Source organism: Enhydra lutris, unplaced genomic scaffold, assembly GCF_002288905.1.
Source record: "Enhydra lutris kenyoni isolate GAN:26980312 unplaced genomic scaffold, ASM228890v2 scaffoldscaffold34, whole genome shotgun sequence".
NCBI classification, from domain to species: Eukaryota; Metazoa; Chordata; class Mammalia; order Carnivora; family Mustelidae; genus Enhydra; species Enhydra lutris.
Window position 1 is genome coordinate 5367304 of NW_019154118.1, and position 22798 is coordinate 5390101.

The following is a 22798-nucleotide window of genomic DNA, read 5'->3' on the forward strand; positions in this document are numbered from 1 at the left end:
TGGGTGTGCCAATAATCAACTTTAGTAGCTACTTTAACATTTCGTTAAAGTAATTATATTGGGCATTGGCTTTTAAGTCTTTTTGTGATAAAAGAGGCCTTCAGCTTATGAACCCTGGTTCAGAATCCCTAAGTCATCTGGATGCAGATTTCCATGGTAGCGCTTTCTGTTTTTCCAGTGTGGTGAGGCTGTGTGGGTATGTGTGTTGGAGAGATGGGAAACGGTAGTATGACAGAGTTCAGTTCTTTGATGTCTTACATGAATATAGAAGAAAATAAGATCCTGGAAGCTACTCTTGTCAAAGTCTAGCCTTTGATTTTCCTAACAAAAGAGTAATGCAGATAGCAGACACTGTGTTTATGAGCACTGGGCTACATGAGATGACGATGGTGGGGACCTGGGCATTTGAGGTCTATTGCTGTCTCTTGGTCATCAGCCATTATGATTTCTCTCCTGTGACTGCAGTTCTTCGTGAGCAAGAGAAGAACTGGCCCTGCTACGAATGTAACCGCCGATTTATAAGCTCGGAGCAGTTGCAACAGCATCTCAATTCCCATGATGAAAAACTGGATGTGTTTAGCAGGTATCAGAACGTTTTGCAAACTTGGGTATTAAAGGTCCAGATTCATTTCCATATTGTCGGTCAACTAATGAGTGTTTGTTTCTGGGTGTTTCTGTGTGTAGACAGGTAATCAGGTGGGCTGCAGAGGGAAAGTTCTTGTTTGTCATTTCCCTTTGCCTGCCCCCATCCTCATCTACTGTTGGTTTCTTTTCTAGCATAATCAGAGTACCCAGCAGTATATGATCTTTCCCCCTTAGTTGCCTCCTCTAAGAGATTCTGGGATGGGAATTCTTGAGATAGCACACAGTCTGCATCTCTGATGTGCAAACTTCTTTCAGAAGTAGGATTCCTTCATCAAACTAAATCATAGGTTTCATTCCATAGTACGATAAAAATAGATAAGTGAGAATCCTGTAAGTTGGAGTAGGCAGGGGCTAGATCAGGTAGGCCTTATGGGTCATGGTAAGAAATTTGGATTTTATTCTAAGTATGATAAGTCTTTAAAGTTCTGATCAGGGAGTATCTGTGATGTGAATTTATATGTCAAAATGTCATGCTGGATGAAAATTAAAATGTCACTTGTGTTTTCTTTGGATCAAGAGTGAAGACAGGGAGTCCAGTTGGAAGCTATTTTAATAGTTTGGGTGAAGAATGAGAGTATTTTGGAATGCAGTGGCACCAATGGGACACCATTAGTGTTGCCGTCTTTTACAGGATTTGAAAAGAGAGGAGATGGAATGACACGGTGTTTAGGAAAGTGGGAAAATCCATGTTCTAGGGAAGGACGTATGACTTCCTCCGATCATACTGATAAGAGCTCTTTTTTTTTTTTTTTTAAAGATTTTATTTATTTATTTGACAGAGAGAGATCACAAGTAGGCAGAGAGGCAGGCAGAGAGAGGAGGAAGCAGGCTTCCCGCTGAGCAGAGAGCCTGATGCGGGGCTCGATCCCAGGACCCTGAGATCATGACCTGAGCCGAAGGCAGAGGCTTTAACCCACTGAGCCACCCAGGCGCCCCGATAAGAGCTCTTTTGAGGCTCATGGTCATGACGCTAAAGTGAGACCACTAGCATGGCTCTTTGTCATTGTCCAGTATCATTTGGTGCATTGATGCCAGTGCTGAGCAGCCAGGGAATGGGACGGCACAGTGTGGTGGCTTTGCCAACATAGCAGGAGTGATGGAGCAGCAGTAGGGATGGCAATTGAGAGGGAGCGGTTATAGCAGTTGCAGTGAATGACTTCGGAGTTTATGTGTGGAAGAAGGGAGAGAAAACATCAAGAGGTTGTAGGACTGCAAACAGGTGACAGAAGGACTACACTGGAGGTGGTGGTGAGATGCAAGGATTGTTGAGTCCAGGGATTTGAGGGTCTGAGCTGGAAAGCAAGAGATAACATTCGAGTGGGCAATGCATGGAACTGAGGTAAGGGGGCAGGGCTCTATGCTTACGGAGGGTAACCCGGTATGACCATGGGAGCCATAGGAGTAAATATCTGAGGTGGGTGGAGGGCATAGTGAGAGTGAAATCACTCCCTGTCAGGTGTCTCTAGAACTCTGTTCATGGCTCTGTTATAGCACTTTTTATATTATGATTTTTTGGTTTGTGTGCCTGCTGTCTCTATTAGGCTTCTGAGGGCAAAAACTGTCACATATAACTTGTCTTTATTGCCTAGTATGGGGTGTGACACATGGTATATAAAGACATTTGTTGGCTGCCTATTAAAAAGAAATTGGAGACTATTAGGAAAATTTGAACTTTGACTAGATTTAATAATACTGAGCAACTATCAGATTTTTTAAAAAAGATTTTATGTACTTGACAGAGAGAGAGAGAGATCACAAGTAGGCAGAGAGGCAGGCAGAGAGAAAGGGGGAAACAGGCTCCCTGCTGAGCAGAGAGCCCGATGCGGGGCTTTATCCTAGGACCCTGAGATCATGACCTGAGCCAAAGGCAGAGGCTTAACCCACTGAGCCACCCAGGCGCCCCACAACTATCAGATTTTTAAGGTGTGATGATGGTATTATGGAATATACATGTGTATATCTGTCTATCTATCTATCTATCTATCTACCTACCTATCTATATGGAATATAGAAAAAAGAGTCCTTGTATTGTAGAGACATATTTGTGGAAATATTTGCAGTTGAAATGATGTCTGGAACTTAGTTCAGAATAATCTAATGGGTAAGTGTGTGGGGGAAATAGACGGGGGGGTGGGGTACAGTGGAATAAAATTAGCCATGAGTAGCTAAGTATTGAAATCAGGTAATGGGCACATAGGGTTCATTGTGTACATTGGGTTCTACATTTATCTAGGTTCAGAATTTTCTATAATAAATAGTCTTTTAAAAATTCTGGAACAACATATAATTTTTGTTAAATTGCTAAATAGATAAGTGGAGAAATAAAACATGATCTGGTCAATTTTACACATACCTCTCACACACATCTTTTTTCTTTTCCCCTCCCTTCCCTTCCCTCCCCTCCCCTTTTCTTCCCTTTCCTTTCCAGTATCGTTAACATACAGTGTTAGGTTAGTTTCAGGTTCAGCAGTTCCATACAATACTCAGGTTTATCAAGTAAGTGTACTCTTAATCCTCTCACTCATTCATCTTCTAAAAGAGATTTTGGGGGCACACTTCCTGAATTCCTTTATTGAGGAATTTTTATATGCTAGAAATTTATTAAAGAAGGTAAAATTTACTTGGTGTTCACAAGGCATGTTATCGCACAGTTGAGCTAGAAATTCGTTTTGACCTGCCAGAAGCTTATAGCAAAACAAGAAAGTTCTTTTGAATCTAGCCACAGGTCTTGGAAGGAATAGGAAGTGAAGCACGGGGGAAGGAGGGAAAGAACGGAATCTTGTCTCTAGGAACGCACTGTAAGGCTTAGCGTGTTCTGTCCTGTCTGCATTTCTCACATCATTTCAGAGATATGTTTGTGCTTTCTGAATTTTCAGTAACAAAATGGTTGTCAGTGCTCTGAGTTTTCAGTAGCTCCTTTTTTCTGAATAATTTAAGATATCTCTGGGCTATATAGATGGCAGGGATGAGATATTTAGAAAGTGTATATTACCAGGGCGCCTGGGTGGCTCAGTCAGTTAAGCAGTCTACTCTTGATTTCGGGCGGTAGAATTGAGCCCTGCGTTGGACCCTGCACTCAGCGCCTGGTGTCTGCTTGTCCCTGTCTCTGACCCTCCCCCGCTCATGCACCGGCATGAGCATGCCCTCTAAAATAAATTTTAAAATCTTAAAAAAAAAAAAAAGAAAGTGCATATTATCAAAATGATTGTTGCCAGTAGAAAAAAAGAATCAGGAAAAGTAATAAAATGAGAGGAAATCAAGATTTGGGGCTCATCAGCACCGTCGAGGGAAAATACTTGTTAGGGAGTACTGTGTAACCATGATTGTTTATAACCTAATCTTCTGTCCCCAGAACAAGAGGCAGAGGAAGAGGACGAGGCAAGAGGCGATTTGGCCCTGGTCGACGACCAGGACGCCCTCCAAAATTTATCCGTTTGGAAATAACCAGTGAAAATGGGGACAAGTGTGACGACGGGACACAGGTACTGGGGGAGAAAGAACTCTGAGTTAGACGCCTGCTCTGGGGATTTGGAACGATTACCAGGCTTCAGTACAGATACCTCCTGGAGGCTGATGGTCCTGCCATGTCAGAGCTTGGTGGCTTGTTAATTAGAGGATGACTGGGAGAAGGCGAGAAGAATGCATTCTCAAAAAACCCAGAACATATTCTTGAATGTTACAACAAAAATCCAGCTTTGCTGCCATCAAGATTTGAAATTGGGGGCGCTTGGGTGGCTCAGTCAGTTAAGTGTCTGACTCTTGATTTTGCTCAGGTCACGATCTCGGATCAAGTCATGATCTCAGGGTCGTGAGATCGAGCCCCATCTTGGGTTCTGTGCTGGGCATGGAGCCTGCTTAAGATTCTGTCCCTCCCTCTCCCTCTCTCTTCACCACCCCACCCCTGCCACTAAAAAAAGGAGTTGAAATTGTCCAGATATTGTTGGGGATGCTGTTTAATTAGTTTCAGTAGTTAAAATGGTCTTATTCCAGCTGAGTTCTCCTGTCAGAGTCTTTTCCTCATGAAGTGGTCTGGAATATCTCTTAGTTTTACATCCTGTGGATAGTTACCTAATCTTGGATAGTTTTCCCAGAGGGAGACTATTTTTTTCTGAGCATTAGGACTCTAGAGATTTAAAAAATAGGCAGCAGTTCTAAATCCTAGCTGGCACTCTAGCGTGGGTCTCTATCTAGCTGGGGAAATAATTCCCGGTTATTGCAATTTCAGGACTTGCTACATTTTTCCACCAAGGAACAGTTCGATGAGGCTGAGCCAGCTACTCTGAATGGGCTAGATCAACCGGAACAGACCACCCTCCCCATCCCTCAGCTGCCACAGGAAACCCAGCCTTCTCTGGAGCACGAGCCAGAAACTCATAGCCTACACCTGCAGCCCCAGCACGAGGAGAGCGTGCTACCCACCCAGAGCACTCTGACGGCCGATGACATGCGCAGAGCCAAGCGTATCCGAGTAAGTGGGAAGCAGAGCTCCTCCTTCACGAGGTGCTGCCCTTTCTCCAGTCGACTGGCTTTCTAGGTGCCATGTTTTCCCAACTCACTCACCATCCACTCTGAAATCTTGCATCTAGCCTACCACACACTGGATCCCCTTATCTAGGAAGAATGTATTAACTACTTCTCAGTGTCTTTGTGTCCTGTGACAGCCTGGAATGGCTGGTCCTAGATTCCATCAATTTAGTGATGACACAGAAGCTTGGCTTTTGGCAGCTTCTGGATTAGTATAGTTCGAGTAGGATAGCTCTCTTCCCTAACCTCACAGATGGGAAATGGGGAAATAAGTAGGTTTAATTATAATAATTATTTACACTGAAGCCACTCTACTCCGTGCCTAATGATAGCTCTCAGATTAATTTCGGGTACATGAATTTGGTTGTCTACAGTTTCCAAAGGAAGACTGGCAAGTGTCATTACTCATCATCGCAAAGGGACCCATGTCCACATTGCTGTGTCAGGTAGAGTTTATACACCTGGGACAGCCTGACGTTAAGTACCAGGTTCGGGAGTTGGTCATTGTTACACTTCTGTGGCCTGTGTCTCAACTGTAGACCATGCGTCCACCCAGCCTCCATGGCCTCCAGGTCAGATGTGTGTTACTCTTACCTCACAGATAGCACTGGAGTCTGAGTTAGTTCCTTGAGGAGAGGCATGTGGAGAACAATAGAGTTTTGTGGGATAAGCGCATGTGCTGACCAGTTTACATCCAGAAAACGATGACTTATACCACTGTCTATGGCAGAGGTATATACTTTTATTGTACTTTATGTGTGGCTAGAAAGAGTTTCTTTTGTATAACTTTCTAGGCCTTACAGTTTTGAGAGACGTGGTTGTTTTTGCTCATGTTTCTTTTGGTCTTCTCACTTGCCTACATGTAGCTTATATTTCTCTTGGTCTTCTTACTTGCCTGTAGACTGGAAGAGACCTTGAAAAATAGTCTAGTCCATGCCTTCCTGTAAAAATACATTTAAACATTTATAGCAATATAATAACATTGAAAGGTTGTCAGCGCTCTGAGGCTAAGTAGTCTTTATTAGGGTCCTGTGATGGAAACATATAATTCTTTTGGCTCCATGTATATTCTTTCCAAAGGCTGTGGAAACATATGTAAATATAGACCAGAAAGGCAAAAAGGTATGAATTAATACCTTCTTAATCCATCATTCTACATTATTTCCCAATCTGCATTTTACTCTTGCTCCATGACTGTCTTTTCTGCTTTGGCCATTCTGATTTTTCACCAAGTCCAGAGAAATGCTTACAAGATTTAATTTTTTTACAGGAAAAAAACCCCCATAAAAACAACCCAAAATGAAAGCCCACACATGTAGTGAAGTCGTGGTTGTATGAGCCTAGTGTACCTCTAACTGTGTTTGTATCCTTCAGTGCATTGGGTGGCTGGTTTGGGTACGAGGTTCCTTGCGTCAAAGCAAAAGCCACGTGCACTTGGCTTTTGGAGGTCAGTCTTAGTTGAGCTCTTGTGTTTCTTTCTCTCACACCTTCTAAAAATTAGGGCTATGTATTTTTTCATCTTTTCTCTCCAGATTGGTAATGACCAACTGAAGGGAAGTCTTCCAATCCCATTGGTAATGTAACTATTTTTCTCTCCTCTAATGCTGCCTGCTCAGTTGGAGCTGCAGGTAGGTTCGTTTCCTGTGTTCCACGTAACAGAACGTTATTGACGTGTTTGCTGACCTGCTGTTCTTTGCAACCTGTACTTGCTAAAACCTGGTGGAATCTACCGTAATTGCAAATCAGTCGATGAATAACCATTTATTTTCAGGTAGACCGATGAATACATTGTGGGTGGCAGATTCCTCCTACCCCAGATGAAGGGTAGGACTAAGTGATCTCCAGGATCCCGTCCAGTTCTACAACAATTTGGATGACTTAGGGAATGGTAGTGAGATCTGACTGCATACTCAGCCCTGGCTAGGGACACCATGCAATCTTCCCATGAGTCCTATCCGCGAGGAGCTTACCATCTAATTAGGGAGAGAGTGCTCATGTAATGGATCTTAGAGTCAAGGGCTAAATTTGAAAGTGTAGCCTGTAATTGCTATAGGAACTGGGAAGTGAGAAAGGCCAAAGAAAGATGAGAAGGGGTCAGGGAGTAGTTTGTGGAGGAAGCGAGCCTTAAAAGTTCTGGGAGAGAGACAGGAAGAAGTGGGCTGTTTCTAGGGCTCTTGGTCATAGGATCAAAGGCCAACACATAGGCATGTGCTTGGAATGGTTTTGTGACACTGCACATTGTAGCTTGACCCTAGTGTGGGGTGCCAGTTGAAGGACGGTGGAGGGTGAGGTACATTGGTAGGGCTAGCCCACCAAAGGCTTTGAAAGTCTGGTAGAAATAGGCAGAGGAGTGTTAAAATAAACAAACAAGAGCCAAAAAACAAACAGGATTGATTTCTTTCTGGTATCAAGATCAAAATAATATGTAAAGTGATCAAGAATGAATTTCCTTTAGCTATTAATATCAAACTTCAGAAACATTATAGGTCTTTGTCTACAAAGAATCTGTTGTCTTAGAATTCACTTCAATGTGAGTTGAACCCCCATTGCAGATGGCAGCAATCATAGCATTTTGGCACCCAGAGTATCTTCTGGACCGTATAGTGTCGTGTGCCTGGCTGATGGCAACTCAGGGGTCAGAATATCCGTAATGGATCCATCTGTGCTTTTTCTGCCACTTCTCATGGTTTCTTCTAGCAATGTGTGCCAGCAGAGCTCTGAGCTACACTGGAATGTAGAATTAGAGTAGAAATGGCCTGCAAGTGGGTCAAGGGGTGGGGACAGTTTCAGCACTTTCACTGCCTTGTACTGTGTAGATTACATGAGGATCAGAGGAATATGATCTTCAGGGCTCCATGGGAATTAAAAGGACAACAAGAACAAGGTCTGTGGGGACGCCTGGGTGGCTCAGTGGGTTAAGCCGCTGCCTTCGGCTCAGGTCATGATCCCAGCGTCCTGGGATCGAGTCCCGCATCGGGCTCCTTGTTCTGTGGGGAGCCTGCTTCTCCCTCTGCCTCTGCCTGCCACTCTGTCTGCCTGTGTTCGTTCTCTCCCTCTCTCTCTCTGACAAAAAAAAAAATAAAATCTTTAAAAAAAAAAAAAAAAAAAAAAAAAAAAAAGAACAAGGTCTGTGGACAGAACTAAGACCAAGGAGTCCAGTGGCTGCTCAGCGATCAAGTGTCTGAGGATATTCAAACTAATCAGAAATGACAGAAGACTTATTAGCATAATAGTCCAAAACAAAACCGGGTTCTAGATTTGGCACCCCAAGAGGAGTGGAATCCGCAATGGAACCAAGAGCAATTGTACATTGTGTCTGCCCTTGGAAACCATATCAAACTTGGATAAAGGAAATGATTCTTACATGCTGAAAGCACTCTATATCTTGCATGTCTGAATCTCGGGATAGTATTTGTTTGTTTGCAATATTTCCATTAAGTTTTCAAAGTCGCCCGAATAGTGAGAGCTCTTCTGTGCAATAAATATTTGTTCAGATAGAGTAAAAAGATTGGGTACCTGTCGAACAGGATGATAAAGCACAAGCAGACTCTGTGGCTGACATGAGGATGGTCTGCACCTGCAGATCTCTGTAGGTGCTGTAGAAGGATCTTGAAAGAATTCTTTCTGTTTCTCATATGAAATGCATTTCATTAATTCTGGAGTTTTTATTGAACACTTCCTATGAGCTAAGCTATATGTGAAGGGATCTAGATACAAAGGAGGATATGATATAATGCAGTCCTGAAGCAGTCTCCGTCCACTGGGGAACACAACAGAATTTCTAAGTATCACCTCAAGATAAACGAGTAGGTAAAATCTCTCTCCTGGCCCTGAGGGAGAACCCAGAGGAGGAAGTTTTCTGTCATATAGTAACTGTGTTCAGAATTTTCACTATAGAAAAAAAGGTTATTCTGCTTTTTTCTGAATGATTATTTCCCACTGAATTTAGTTTAGAAGCTGCTTCTTGTTGGGGGTTAAGCATGGTTCATTGTATTTTTTTCATTGCACCAATAACGTATCAAGGTCTCCATTAATGCTTCAGTTACTATTTCCTTGGTTATGTAAGCATACCCATTCACAGATACATTTTTTTTTTTTTTTGAGGGAATTTCCCTCCTCCCCAGAGCTCTTTAGAGCTTTCCCTCTGGTCTTTTGAGGAACCTATGAGTGAGTCTTCATTATAGTATAGCTAAAATATTGATTCTGTATTCCCTGTGTGAAAGATGATTCTGTTGATCTGCTCTCAGTAGAGCACAAGTTGTTTTTCCAGTGGTAGTGATGAATTTGCACTGAATATCCGTATTTTCTCACTTGGATTCCCTATAACAAGAGCATGAATTTACAATAAGATGGCTAATCAGCATTAGAAGCACAATCTGTGACTGCAAAAAAAAAGGAAAATTGAGTAGTCTAGACAGGGAACAAAAAGATAGTCTTAACTTTGTTATCATGGCCTTTTAACCAGTGGAACTAACTAGCTACACAGAGAACTTGTCTTCTGCATTTTCTAAGTAGGAAGTGGTCAAATATACACATTCCATTTATAATGTGTGCTCATATATCTTACCTCATGAATGAACATGTTCATATAAATCTGTATCCTTCATTTCTCTTTCAAGTTCTCTTTCTTAAATTGAGATATAATTCACGGACCCTAAAATTCACCCTTTTACAAGCAGTGTTTAGAATATTCTCAGTTGTGTAACCATCACCACTAGAATTCCAGAACATTTTCATCATTCTCAAAGAAACCTTGTATCCATTACCTCCTTCCCCAGCCCCTGGCAAGTACTACTCTTCCGTTTTTTTATATCTTTTTTTTTCCTAAACATTTTAATCAAGCTTTGAATTCCTTTTCTCAAGAACTTCAGCAAGTCACAGTTGGCTGACTTGCTCCAACCTCATTCATGCATGTGTGACTCATCCCACGTCACTTCTTCTAAATCTCCAATTGTTGCTCTGCTCAACTCCGGAATTTGTTTTATCATACAGATCTTTTATTGGGAATGCTATTTTGGCTGTGACTGACTTAAATTCTTAAAAAAAAAAAAAAAAAAAAAGAACCCAAACAAACCCATACATCCATAAATATCGTAAGACATAAAAAAGGTTTGCTTTTCAGGGGGATCTTCTCTGGGCATGGGTTTAGTTTTCATGTCTTCACCAGAAAAATCTTTCTACTGTGTGTCCTGGAGTTTAACGTCTATGAAAAGTCTGACTGCAGAGGCGATCCTCTTTCTCTGTAGGTGTGCGAGCTGCTTGCCCGCTTGACTCCTCGCTGAATGATCCCGTTTGTGTGTGTCTTTCAGAACGCAGCTCTTCAGCATCTGTTTATTCGAAAGTCCTTCCGGCCTTTTAAGTGTTTGCAATGTGGGAAGGCCTTCCGGGAAAAGGACAAACTGGACCAACATTTGCGTTTCCACGGGCGGGAGGGGAACTGCCCGCTGACGTGTGATCTCTGTAACAAGGGCTTCATCAGCAGTGCGTCCTTGGAGAGCCACATGAAGCTCCATTCGGACCAGAAGACTTATTCTTGCATTTTTTGCCCAGAATCCTTTGACCGCCTTGATCTGTTGAAGGATCATGTGGCCATTCATATCAATGATGGCTGCTTCACTTGCCCAACTTGTAAGAAACGATTCCCAGATTTTATCCAGGTGAGTGTCTATTCCTGAGACTCCCGTACGCTTTTCTTCTTTGGTAAAAGAAACTTCGATGTTTGGAAAATTGAGACTGCCTACCGCCTGCATTTTCATCCCGTCCTTGAAACAACTTTACGGTTAAGAACGGTATTTCTTCAATCAAGCTACTTTTGATAAGTGACACATCATCATAACCCTTAATTGTCCAAATCAGACATTGGCATTGAAACATTTAAGTTGTATTACAAGGAACAAATACCCAGATCTGATTATCATTTTTACAAAGTCTTTCTTAATCTTTGCCAGTATGCTCTACTCATAAAATGTGGAGAGCCTGTAGAAGACATACTCCCATTTCTTGGCCTGGAAACATTTTCTCTCTACTACTGTGGTATCCTGTCTTGCTTTACTAAGGTCATGCATTTTGGAAGGAGACAAAGAGAGTTGGTATATAATATGCTTTTGTATCAAGCACTGACCTCCTTCCCTGGACTATATTCTGGAGCAAAATAGGTGAGGATAAATTCCAGAATATTCGTGATTTCATTTGAACGTCAAGTGATGATCTGCTAGTTCTATGTTAGTCAATGAATAATTAAATATAAATATCTAGTAAAAATATTTTCTCTTTAAAAAAAAATTACCTAGACAAAAGGAGCTCATAGTTCTGCTAGTATGGGGAACCTTGGTAATTTTGTCACTCCACAACAATTAGAAAAGTGGCTTATGGCAGAATCTAATGGCAAAAGAGACTCAAAAAACAATGAAGCAAAATGTCTTATAGGAATAGTTTGCTACGACTCACTACTTACATGTCGTTCACAGCTCTCCTTCACTGGGTATTTATAGCTAAGGAAATTCAGAGGTCATATTCCTTTATTTAAATTATCCAAAAGTATGGGGAATAAGTCCCGATTAAGGAGAAATGATACTGGTATTGTGTTGTTCTCATAAAAGGGTAATGTATTTTATATCATCGAATTCATGTCTTTATTCTTCAGAACCTGATTTGTTTATTTATTCCAAGATTTTATTTATTTATTTGAAAGAGTACACAAGTGAGGGGAGTAGGAGAGGGAAAGGCAGACTCCCCTCTGAGCAGGGATCACGATATAGGGCTCTATCCTAGGACCCTGGGATCATGACCTGAGCTGAAGGCAGACGCTTAAGCAACTGAGTCACCCACGCATCCCTTTTAGAACCTGATTTGATGGAAAGATGTAGAGACCAAATACTGAAAGGGGCTAAATTGCTTTTATACATGTTGGAGGCAGGAAAGAGAAAGAATCATTTTTTTTTTTATCTTTCTGTGGATAATTTTTACCAAGATTTATTTAATCCAGAGGAATTCTGCTTTTAATCTTAAAAAAGGAGAGAAAGAAAAATGGGTCTCATGTGATCAGGGCTTTAACTGAGCAAGTACTCTTTGTTCCTCTTCTTCAAGTTAAATGGAGGTTAAGATTTATAAGGCTTTCTGGCTTCTTGTTGTGTTTCTTTGTGACAGGGCTGCTGTGTGTGATTGAGGTCACTTATCAATCCCATCTGATTGGGTTATGCCGCAGGGCCGATGAAATCGATGGGAATGCGCTTGGCTCCCTCTAGTGTTCATAAGCCGCCATTTGTCCTTTCCTTGGTCCTCTGACTGACTCGTGTCTTCAACTGCCAGGTGAAAAAACACGTGCGAAGCTTCCACTCAGAAAAGATCTACCAGTGTACAGAGTGCGACAAGGCGTTCTGCCGGCCTGACAAACTGCGCCTGCACATGCTCCGACATTCGGACCGCAAAGATTTCCTGTGTTCCACGTGCGGGAAACAATTTAAGGTACAGAAGCAGTGAACGGCCTAACGTTCTCACGGTCACCGAAATTTCGCGGGGCTAAGGATAGGTGCCTGTTCATTCCATCAGTTAATCACCTCCTTACAAAGAGCCGAACTTGGGATGCATTTTATGTCTCACGTTTGACGTGGTTATTATGATAAAATGAGGGGAAATCTCACCTTAATATCTCCAAATAATTAATATTATTGCTGAATAGAGTGATAACCCATCTCCTTAAAAGAATCCAAATGTATAATAAGTGGAATTACATTGCTTTGAATTCCCAAGAGAACAATACATTTACTTACCAAATGGAGAGATTTTTATTGGGGACCTATTACGTATCAGAGCCTGGAGATCGAGCCCTGAAAGTCTCAGAACTGTCATCTAAGGAAGGCAGGAGATCTGTGGGATGCCGAACGGCTTGGGCAACTTTGGGAAAGAGTCATGCCTCCAGGATTAAAAGAAGACATCATAAGTATTGGTAGCCTGCCTAGACTTTAGAAGAAGCAAGGGGCAAACTCACAGGAGACTCAGGGATAAGAGTTAAACAAGGAAATAGGAAAATAGTAAAGTATGTTTCATTGGGAAATCAGGTGGCTCACATTGAATAGAGAAACACTAGTGAGTGTGACTGTAGATCATGCTTCATAGAAACTGGAAAAGAATCAGAAATGGATGCAGAAGGGAAAAACTAATTTTAAAAAGATGCATTGTATAGAATTTGGAGATGATAAAGAGATATAGGAAGTAATTTTCAAACTTTAACTTGATATGTCATGGAATATAATCCTGCTGGCATTCAGTGTACGGTAGCACAGTTTGGGCCTTTGCGGAGAACTCTAATGTGACCTCTAAATAGGCCTAGGTTCTTTTTCATTTCTTTTATTATTATTATTATTATTAATTATTTATTTTTAAAAAAGATTTTATTTATTTATTTGACAGACAGAGATCACAAGTAGGCAGAGAGGCAGGCAGAGAGAGAGAGAGAGAGAGAGAGAGAGGTGGAAACAGGCTCCCCACTGAGCAGAGAGCCTGATGCGGGGCTCCATCCCAGGACCCTGAGATCATGACCTGAGCTGAAGGCAGAGGCTTAACCTACTGAGCAACTGAGGTGCCCCTCTTTTTCATTTCTTAATTAAAAAACACCACCAAGGGGATGCCTGGATGGCTCAGTGGGTTAAGCCTCTGCCTTCAGCTCAGGTCATGATTTCAGGGTCCTGGGATAGAGTCCCGCATCGGGCTCTCTGCTCAGCAGGGAGCCTGCTTCCCTGCCTTCTCTCTCTCTGCCTGCCTCTCTGCCTACTTGTGATCTCTCTCTGTCAAATGAATAAATAAAAATCTTTAAAAAAAAAAACCACCACCAACAATCTATCTAAAAGGGTCCCTATCTTATGATGTTAACAGATTGTTCATCCATCCGTCCTACCATTTGATATTTGATATTTTTTTTATTCTCTCTTTTGTGCCTGATCTCATTTTAGCACCAGGCATGTGAAAAACCTTGCTCCTTTCACTTTCTCTTTCACTCTCATCCGATGTATTAGGGTAGGGTTCAAGCAGGAATGCAAACCCACTAGAGTTATGCAGCAAGGGAGTTTCTTATAGGAATAAGAACATCATAGAAGAAGATAGAGAAGCAAGGATCTGGCAGGAAAAGTTGGAGGATCGGAGAGAAGTCACTAATGTACCCTTCTGCAGCCCTGGTCCGGGCGGATAGTGGGCACTTCCCTGGGAATCTGGGGACCCTGGCACCTTCAGCGTGCTCATGAAAGAGAGCCGGTGCTGGCCACAGAGGAATCTTCCTGCCTGTGGCGGTGGACATGGAGTTGCCCGCGGTGCCTGCTCTCAGCAGGAGAGCTGGTGGCTCAGTAGGAGCCAGCAAGGGTGAGCGGGGCCATCCTGGCAACCCACCTCTGGCTCCTGGAGCATCCTGGCCACTGCTTCCTTCCCGTCTTCCAGTCTGGTGTGAGCCTGTCTCCTCGTGAAGACTGAGAACCACGCTAGGTAGGGGATCCGTGTCAATACAGTTAGTTCTCCTTAGCCGAGTTGACACAGTATAAAAGCACAACCCATCTACAGTTCATTTTTCAGACTATAATGAGTTATTTTTCTAGAGAACAAATTGGATGTCATGTGCCTTCAGAAAAACCCTTTAATTTTAATAGCCTCTTAGATAGATTTCAAAGTGCTTATCACTTAGAAGTCACCCCAAGGGGCACCTGGCTGTTTCAGTCAGTAGAGCATGCAACTCTTCCTCTCAGGTCACCCAACGTTGGGCATATAGGCTTACTTAAAAAAAAAAAAAAAAAAAAAGCCACCACAAGATCTGGCTTCTGTAATAGAATATATAGAGAGAGTTGTCAGCTCACTGTGTTGTACACCTGAAACTGATAAAATATTGTGTGTCACCCAAACTCTAGTTAAAAACAGGACCTGGCTCCCAGTTACCTGTGCAGTTCTCCCTTCCCCTTTGTACTCCGCTCTGCTGAACCGCGGGGTTTACTGCAGTGTGGTGTGCCGTCTGACTCTCCTGGGGGCTTTGCATCTGTTCTCCTTCTCAACCCACTGCTTGAAATACACTTTCAGACTCTCTCATCCTTCTGCCTGGCTGATGTTACTTCATACAGAGGCATTTCTTGATGCCCCCCTCCCCGGATTAAGTGCTTTTCCTGTGTATTCCCATAGAACCCTTAACTTCTGAGCCTGTTGTAGCACTTCTACTGAATTGTAATTGTCCTACTACAAGCTCCAAAAGGTAGGACCTCTTGACTTTCAGGTGCTCTCACTTTAAAGAGGAAATCTGACATGTGCATTAAAAATTGTTACTGCTCCTGGGGGGCCTGGCTGGCTCAGTGGCAAGGACACTCGACTCTTGATCTCAGGGTCATGAGCTCGAGACCCAGGTTGGGTGTAGAAATTACTTCAGTAAATTAAACTTCAAAAAAAATTATTTCTGCTACTGTAATAGAGGGGAAAAAAATGCCACGAGAAGGATTCAATCTGATTTGGGGTATAGGTGACACTTGAATTCCCTTAAGGGTGGGGAAGAGGGAGCCTGCTAGAGAAAGGGATGGAGGAGGACAGGGAGAGGGGTAAAGACACTCCAGGGGCATTTTTCAGCTGGGCTGAACTAAGGCCCAGGCAATGGGCATGGAGAAGGGCCTGTATTCAAGACAAACATCTGAGGGAGAATTGGTAGGACTTCGTGTCTGGATGCCAGGCTGATGGGTGGACAGAGAGAAATTGGGCTGTGCAGCTTGGGAGGCTAGATCCTTGGGAACTTTGCTGATCCAGCAGCAGGATTTAGGCAGGAGGAGAGAGTGGGGCATAATGGATTGGTTTTAGGGCCGTTAGGATGGAAAATGGTGAGAAATGGCCTTCAGCGAATGTGTATGCAGAGCTGGGTGTAGTAGTAGGAGGAGGCTTTCAGGCTTATGTAATGATTCAGTTACAATAAGTGGGTCCTTTAAAGAGAATGGGTGGGAGGAGATTAGTGAAGACCAATGCTGGGGAAAAAGTAGAAATATAACAGAAGTCTGAGGTGTTGAGCTTTATCTAAAGACACTCAGAAATACTGTTATTTAGGACAGGGCTTGTAATCCAGACTTCACTGCAGAGTAGGAGACGATGAAATTCTCTGATGGGCTTGCCGGGAATGAGGTGGGTGGGGTAGGAGGAGAGAGTGGTCGTGTTTTATCCATGGCAGCAGAAGGAGGAGGTAAGTGACGGGTCCTAGCGTTAAACTCTGAACTTTGAATGGTTCCTAATACTCGGTGGGCACTCGAGAAATACTTGTTAGATGAACGTGCTGAAAAAAGGCAGTGGTTAAATAGAAGTCCTTATACCAAAATGTGGGGAGAACTGTTCTGTGGAAAGGCCCAGAATCTTTATCAGGCCAATAAGAGTTTAATCATGTCCAAAAGAAGAGAGAAATGCTGAAGAAGGGAGCTGGCATGTTTCTGAATTTTTTTCCATTGGGATAGGCTCTGCCTGATTTTCTCTCTATGGACTCATATAAATATGTATCACTAGATTAGGTCATCAGACTAAGACCTGTGACCTAGACCATATCCTCCATCCATAGTGGGCAGCGTGATTGTTTACATGAACTTCTAAATCCATAAGATGAGAAATACTTAAATTTATGTGGGATTTGGAAGAGCATCATAATGTTTGTTAGAATGTGTGGGAACTGAACATACACATGGCTTTGTAAATAGAGTATTACCTATCATTCGTTATCAATGTATCTTGTAAATTTTTTTTTTTTTTTAAAGATCTTGTTTGACAGAGGGAGCAGTAGGCCCAGGCAGAGGGAGAAGCAGGCTTCCCACTGAGCAGGGAGCCCGATTCGGGGCTTGATCCCAGGGCCTTGGGGCCATACCTGAGCCTAAGGCAGACGCTTAACCGACTGGAGCACCTAGGTGGCTCTGTCTTGTAATTCTTAATACCAAGTTTATTCCATTATCCTTTGATCTTCTCCATAATACACATAATTTCTTCCTTCCCAAAAGGCAAGGCTCAGTGGAGCACACTTATTTGCTAGCAGACAGAGTTTTGCCATGTCCTTGTCTGTTGTCCTTGTCCCTGTCCAGCACCCTAGCAACTCGGATGCCTCTTGGTAGGTTGTGCTTACTGGTAACTTGTATTGCTTTTTTTAATCCCTTCAATTAAAAATTTTCTGCCCTCCGCTCCCCCCCTCCCCTGCCTTTTCAAACATTCTCTCTAACTAGCGGAAAGACAAGCTACGGGAACATATGCAGAGAATGCACAACCCTGAGAGGGAGGCCAAGAAGGCTGACCGCATCAGCCGCTCCAAGACGTTCAAGCCTCGCATCACGTCCACGGACTATGACAGCTTCACGTTCAAGTGCCGCTTGTGTATGATGGGCTTCCGGAGACGAGGCATGCTGGTCAGTGCCAAGCGGCTACCAGACCCACCTGCTTCTGTTTATGGTGATGGCTTCTGTGCAGTATTCTGTGCGAAATTCTCAGTAGGTTTTGTCAGGGGCTAGGGGAAAAGCCAGAAGCACGTGATGCCCAATTTGGAGTTCTTCCCAGTCTCCCTTTGCCCTCCTGTGGCACAGCTCATTTCTCCTGACCTCTTGCGACGAGTCTTTATCACTTCTTATTACGAGTTTTCTTTCGCTTTACCCTGCTCAGTCTCTGCCCTTCTATTTCATTTCCTTCTCTCTTGTGTTCCTGAACATCCTTTCTGGTGGGATTTGTCCTTCTCCCCAGTTGCTCCCTTAATGCCTCCCCTTTCCGGATGCAAAAGAGCAGTAGTAGGAAACTGCCCTTCAAAGCAGGGTGTATGCACTGGGTTCGTGCTATTCCCTTTCCCATCGTGGAATCCACAGTGACCCTTCAGTGATTTGCTGAATGACTGGTAGCTCCTGCTAACTGTGACTATTAAGGCTTCATGTCAGATTTGCCTGGAAATGCTGGATCTGGCCACATGCCTTATTGTTTTGGGGCATGGCTTCAGAGGATTCCATCTTCTAGCAGTCAAGACCAGAGCATTTGGTTCGCTTCTCTTTGTAATGGGTTCTCTTTTTCTCATTTGCTTTTTTCCCCTTTAGGTAAATCACTTATCAAAGAGGCACCCAGACATGAAGATCGAGGAGGTGCCAGAGCTAACCCTCCCCATCATAAAGCCCAACCGCGACTACTTTTGTCAGTATTGTGATAAGGTAAAAGGAAACTATCCACGCGGGGATGCGTCTCTGGGAGCCCTTTGTCTGAATGTATAAATATACTGGGATCTTAGAGTTACTCTTAACAGATGGTCCCCTGGCTCTCAGTAGTTTTCCATTCAGATGAGCAAGGGCTACAAGTGCGGTCTCATTTTAAGCCAAAATTTTTTTCCTAAGCATTAGTTGACTTTGTGTTTAACATTTTTCCTTCTCTCTGTGGTTTTGGTTTTAAAAGTAGAGGCTTACCAAGGGCTTAGTATATAAATTCATTTTAAATTCCTAGGCTCTAAAACAAAATTGTTTATCATCCTACTTGTAAAATATATACAGTGGGTTTGGGATTTCTAGAAGATTGAGTAGGATGTGGACAAGTTTTGCAATGGGAGACTTTACTATTTCATCCTTACTTTTGTGCAGTTACAAAAAAAAAATATATACACCTATTGTTTCATCGTAATATTGTTTCCTTATACGATGTAGTTGTGTTAGCTTAAAACTGGGAAACTTGGGACGCCTTGGTGGCTCAGTTGGTTGGACGACTGCCTTCGGCTCAGGTCATGATCCTGGAGTCTCAGGATCGAGTCCCGCATCGGGCTCCCAGCTCCATGGGGAGTCTGCTTCTCCCTCTGACCTTCTCCTTGCTCATGCTCTCTCTCACTGTCTCTCTCTCAAATAAATAAATAAAATCTAAAAAAAAAAAAAACTGGGAAACTTTTTATTTATTTATTTATTTTATATTTATATATATATATATATATATTTTTAAAGATTTTATTTATTTATTTGACAGACAGAGATCACAAGTAGGCAGAGGCAGGCAGAGAGCGAGAAGGGGAAGCAGGTTCCCCGCTGAGCAGAGAGCCCGATGTGGGGCTCAATCCCAGGACCCCGGGATCATGACCTGAGCCGAAGGCAGAGGCTTTAACCCACTGAGCCACCCAGGTGCCCCTGGGAAACTTTTTAAAGCATAGATTTACCATTGGAGGTACTAGTCACTTATAGACTTGCCATTTTGGAAGATTCTTTGGCATCTTGTAAACATAAGAGAGCTTTTGTAGAAAGGCTAAGTGGGATGATCTGGGCTTTGAAACAATTCTTTTTCTGTCACTGTGTATCTACCTCTTAAATTTCAGGGTAAGGGGTATTTTTATTATTACTATCTTAGATGTATAAATTCTAGAGAGATGCCTAGCCTATCTACATTATGTTCTTATTTTATATATCCTTCAGTATAACTGTTCGTATATTTTATTTTGGGCTATCTGAATACCTTTTCTCATTTCTCCTACCTAACAACGGAATTGTTAGAGAGTGTGCTTTAAAGAAGGTGGGACCACCGTATGCTGCTTTCATGACAAAGCATTTGAATTTGCAGGTTTACAAAAGTGCCAGCAAGCGAAAAGCCCATATTCTGAAGAACCATCCAGGGGCTGAGCTCCCACCGAGCATTCGCAAACTCCGTCCAGCTGGCCCGGGAGAGCCAGACCCCATGCTGAGCACGCACACCCAGCTCACGGGCACAATAGCCACCCCTCCTGTCTGCTGCCCTCACTGCTCCAAACAGTACAGCAGCAAGGTATGGGAAGGGCTTTGAATGCATCTGAATCAAGGTCATTATTGAAGGAATCTCCTAAGAGAAGGTGGCAGTTGGCTTCTGCTGGATTGATGGGGGCTGTCAGAGGTGTTTTCCTAGTTCAGATGGCTAAGGAGCTACTTCCTGAGAATAGGAACTGTAAATCCAGTATGGGAAGAGGATATGTGGAATTTCCCCAGAGTTAGTGTATCTCATACATAACCTGAGCATTCAGTTGGTTTCCTTTTCCCTCGGTCTGCTGAAGGTTTCGTGTTAGAACAGTTATGCTCCTGCTTTATGAGCTCAGGTTTACTTCTGTAGGAACTTCTACAGGTTTACTTCTTCTACAGGTTTACTTCTAGGAACTCCCTACTTCTGTAGGAACTTACATGATAGATCTTGAAAAGGGGGTCATTCTTGGTTGTGGGGGGCGGGGAGCTTGTGATTGGTTGCTGCAGGTACTGGGGGGCTGAGGGGTTACCATGAGTGAGGTGTGCTGCCCTTGCCTGGTGGTGTGGGGTCCCATGGGTGTTGAGTTTCTTCTCTACCTCTTCTTTTTCTCTTATAAACCCTGTGCTGCTTTGGGAGGAGGACCATACCTTCTTTCTTTCAAGGCAAATCTGGAAAGACTTTAGGACTCTTGGCAGGGTTTGAGTTTGAGAAAAATGGCAAATAACTAACTCTAGTAATGATTCTTGGTTTTGCCATACTCTTCCAGACCAAGATGGTACAGCACATTCGGAAGAAGCATCCAGAGTATGCCCAGCTCCCTAACACCTTACATCCACCACTGACAACAGCTGTGATCAGTGCTACCCCAGCTGTGTTAACCACAGACAGTGCTACCGGGGAGACCGTGGTGGTAAGTGTGTGGCTGGTAAGGGCACCTCATCCCCTTTGGCGCCTATCATGGCTTCCAATGCCAAAGCCATGTCTGACTTGCTCTGTAATTGGCTGCAAAGGTAGCCCATTATCCTTCAGTTTTCTACCCAGGGTATTATGCTTATGGCTGGTCTCCTGGTTGATGCTTTCCAAAGCTCTCCGTAGAAGGGGCAGCTAGAAATGTTCAGTGCTGCTCCTGTGTGGGAGACTGTCAGAACCTCTCTGGTAGCCCCACTGGGGCTGACACAGACAGGCTGATGCAGACGCATGGGTAATCTTCCAGTATCTTCTCACCTTCGGATTTCTCCTGCCTGAGCTCAGGGCTAATTTGTACAAGCAGTAGTGTCACCAGCTAATGTGTTTTTTGTGACTTTTCTAGACAACAGACCTCCTGACTCAAGCCATGACAGAACTGTCCCAGACCTTAACCACAGATTACCGAACGTCACAGGGGGACTACCAGAGAATTCAGTACATTCCCGTGTCTCAGTCAACATCCGGTCTTCAGCAGCCTCAGCACATACAGCTTCAAGTGGTTCAAGTGGCTCCGGTATACATGTTTCTCTTTACCTTCACCAATGTCATATGGCCACTAGCCAATATGGCGGGGCTGGGGGGGGGGCGGTGGTCAACAAAAGCACCCAATTCTCAGACCTAGAGCTGGATTCCACGTCACGTGCTTTGCGTGTAAGTTCTGAGTCTAAGGCTTTTGTTGTAAAGCTCTCCTGCCCTCCGGGCTGTACAGGGCTGTGGAATTAGCGGTGTAAGAGATTTCCCTCAAGAGCAGTCTAGCCGTTTCGGGCTGCCATGTATACTGTCCTCCTGTGCTACCTGGGACAGTCCCCTGTGATCTTTCAGAGCCTCTTCTGAGTCCTTGAGCTCCAAAGTTGACTACTTGGTGGAGAACTAGTTTGGTACATGCTGACTTGGGCATCGAAAGGGAGGTTGTAAAGAACGATCTTGAGTTTTGAGTATCAGCACGTTATTAGTACAGAGGTGTAATTCTGTTCCTTCTACCAGATAATTGGTAGCTCATTCTCACTGATGAGGGAGCTAAAAGAAGAAATCCTCCCAGAACTATTGTTTCATTTAATTATGCTGAGGAAGTGTATTCAAGGCACAAATGATCAAACCTGTGGCTTTGAACTAATTTGGTCTGAAAATTCTGGACGAATACCAGAGCAGGAAAGGAGGAGTTGCTACTATCATTGACTGTTCTTTCTCTTGTTTTTCTTGTGGGATATTTCTTAACTTCAGGCTTTGGAGGAACCTATGAATCCCTGGGATTGCCTATGAAGTGTGATGTATATGTACATTATTCTGGAAAATAATTCCACTGCTGTGGAAAGCCAGATTTTCAGAGATGTCTGGGGTACCTAAAAAGGGTTGGGGACCACTCTTCTAGTGGGTCAGTAGCTGAAAGCAAATTCTCTTGTCAAGGGTAAGGCATTAAACTAAATGAAACTTAAGGGAAAAGGACTTTTGATTCCTGAGAGCTTCTCACTCATGATGAGGAGCTATATTTCCCTTTCTGCCCTTTTCTTTCAGAATTAAATAGCATTAGTGGCTTATGTTTTTTTAAGTGTAACTTTTAAAAACAATCGTCTTTGCTAATGCTTCCCAACATGGCTTAGGTGTGGGCTCTCTGGGAGCGAAACCCCAGATGTGAAGTTCCATCTGCTCTCCTGCTGGGGTATTGGTGCAGCTGAAGGTTTTCTCTGGAAGGATTTCCCTTCCCCTTAATCAGTATGTGTTTGGTCTTCCCATCCCCCAGGCCACTTCCCCACACCAGTCTCAGCAGTCCACTGTGGACGTTGGCCAGCTCCACGACCCTCAGACCTACACCCAGCATGCCATCCAGGTGCAACACATCCAAGTCACAGAGCCCACTCCCTCCACCCCCTCGTCATCCCAGGTATGTTCTCCGACTGTTCGTCGAGGGCAGTTTGGTCCTGGGGACCCAGGAACGTTCATGTGAGTGAAGAGACATCATCTTCAGACCTAGGTACCT

At 43.4% G+C, this 22798-nt stretch overlaps 1 protein-coding gene across 5 annotated transcripts in view; it reads left to right on the forward strand.

Annotated features, from left to right (window-relative positions):
- LOC111153754 (PR/SET domain 10) overlaps positions 1-22798 on the forward strand; it is a 62506-nt gene that overhangs the window by 28894 nt on the left and 10814 nt on the right. For 2 of the 5 annotated variants that reach the window (XM_022512970.1, XM_022512967.1), the window contains 11 exons: positions 466-583; positions 3998-4127; positions 4871-5113; positions 10479-10826; positions 12478-12633; positions 17370-17549; positions 18219-18329; positions 19708-19908; positions 20624-20767; positions 21167-21337; positions 22562-22702. In XM_022512970.1, coding sequence (XP_022368678.1) covers positions 466-583; positions 3998-4127; positions 4871-5113; positions 10479-10826; positions 12478-12633; positions 17370-17549; positions 18219-18329; positions 19708-19908; positions 20624-20767; positions 21167-21337; positions 22562-22702 — 1943 coding nt within the window. Of the gene's footprint in view, positions 1-465; positions 584-3997; positions 4128-4870; positions 5114-6785; positions 6798-10478; positions 10827-12477; positions 12634-17369; positions 17550-18218; positions 18330-19707; positions 19909-20623; positions 20768-21166; positions 21338-22561; positions 22707-22798 lie in introns of all 5 variants that reach the window. The other 3 variants (XM_022512969.1, XM_022512971.1, XM_022512968.1) reach the window with 3 other exon arrangements.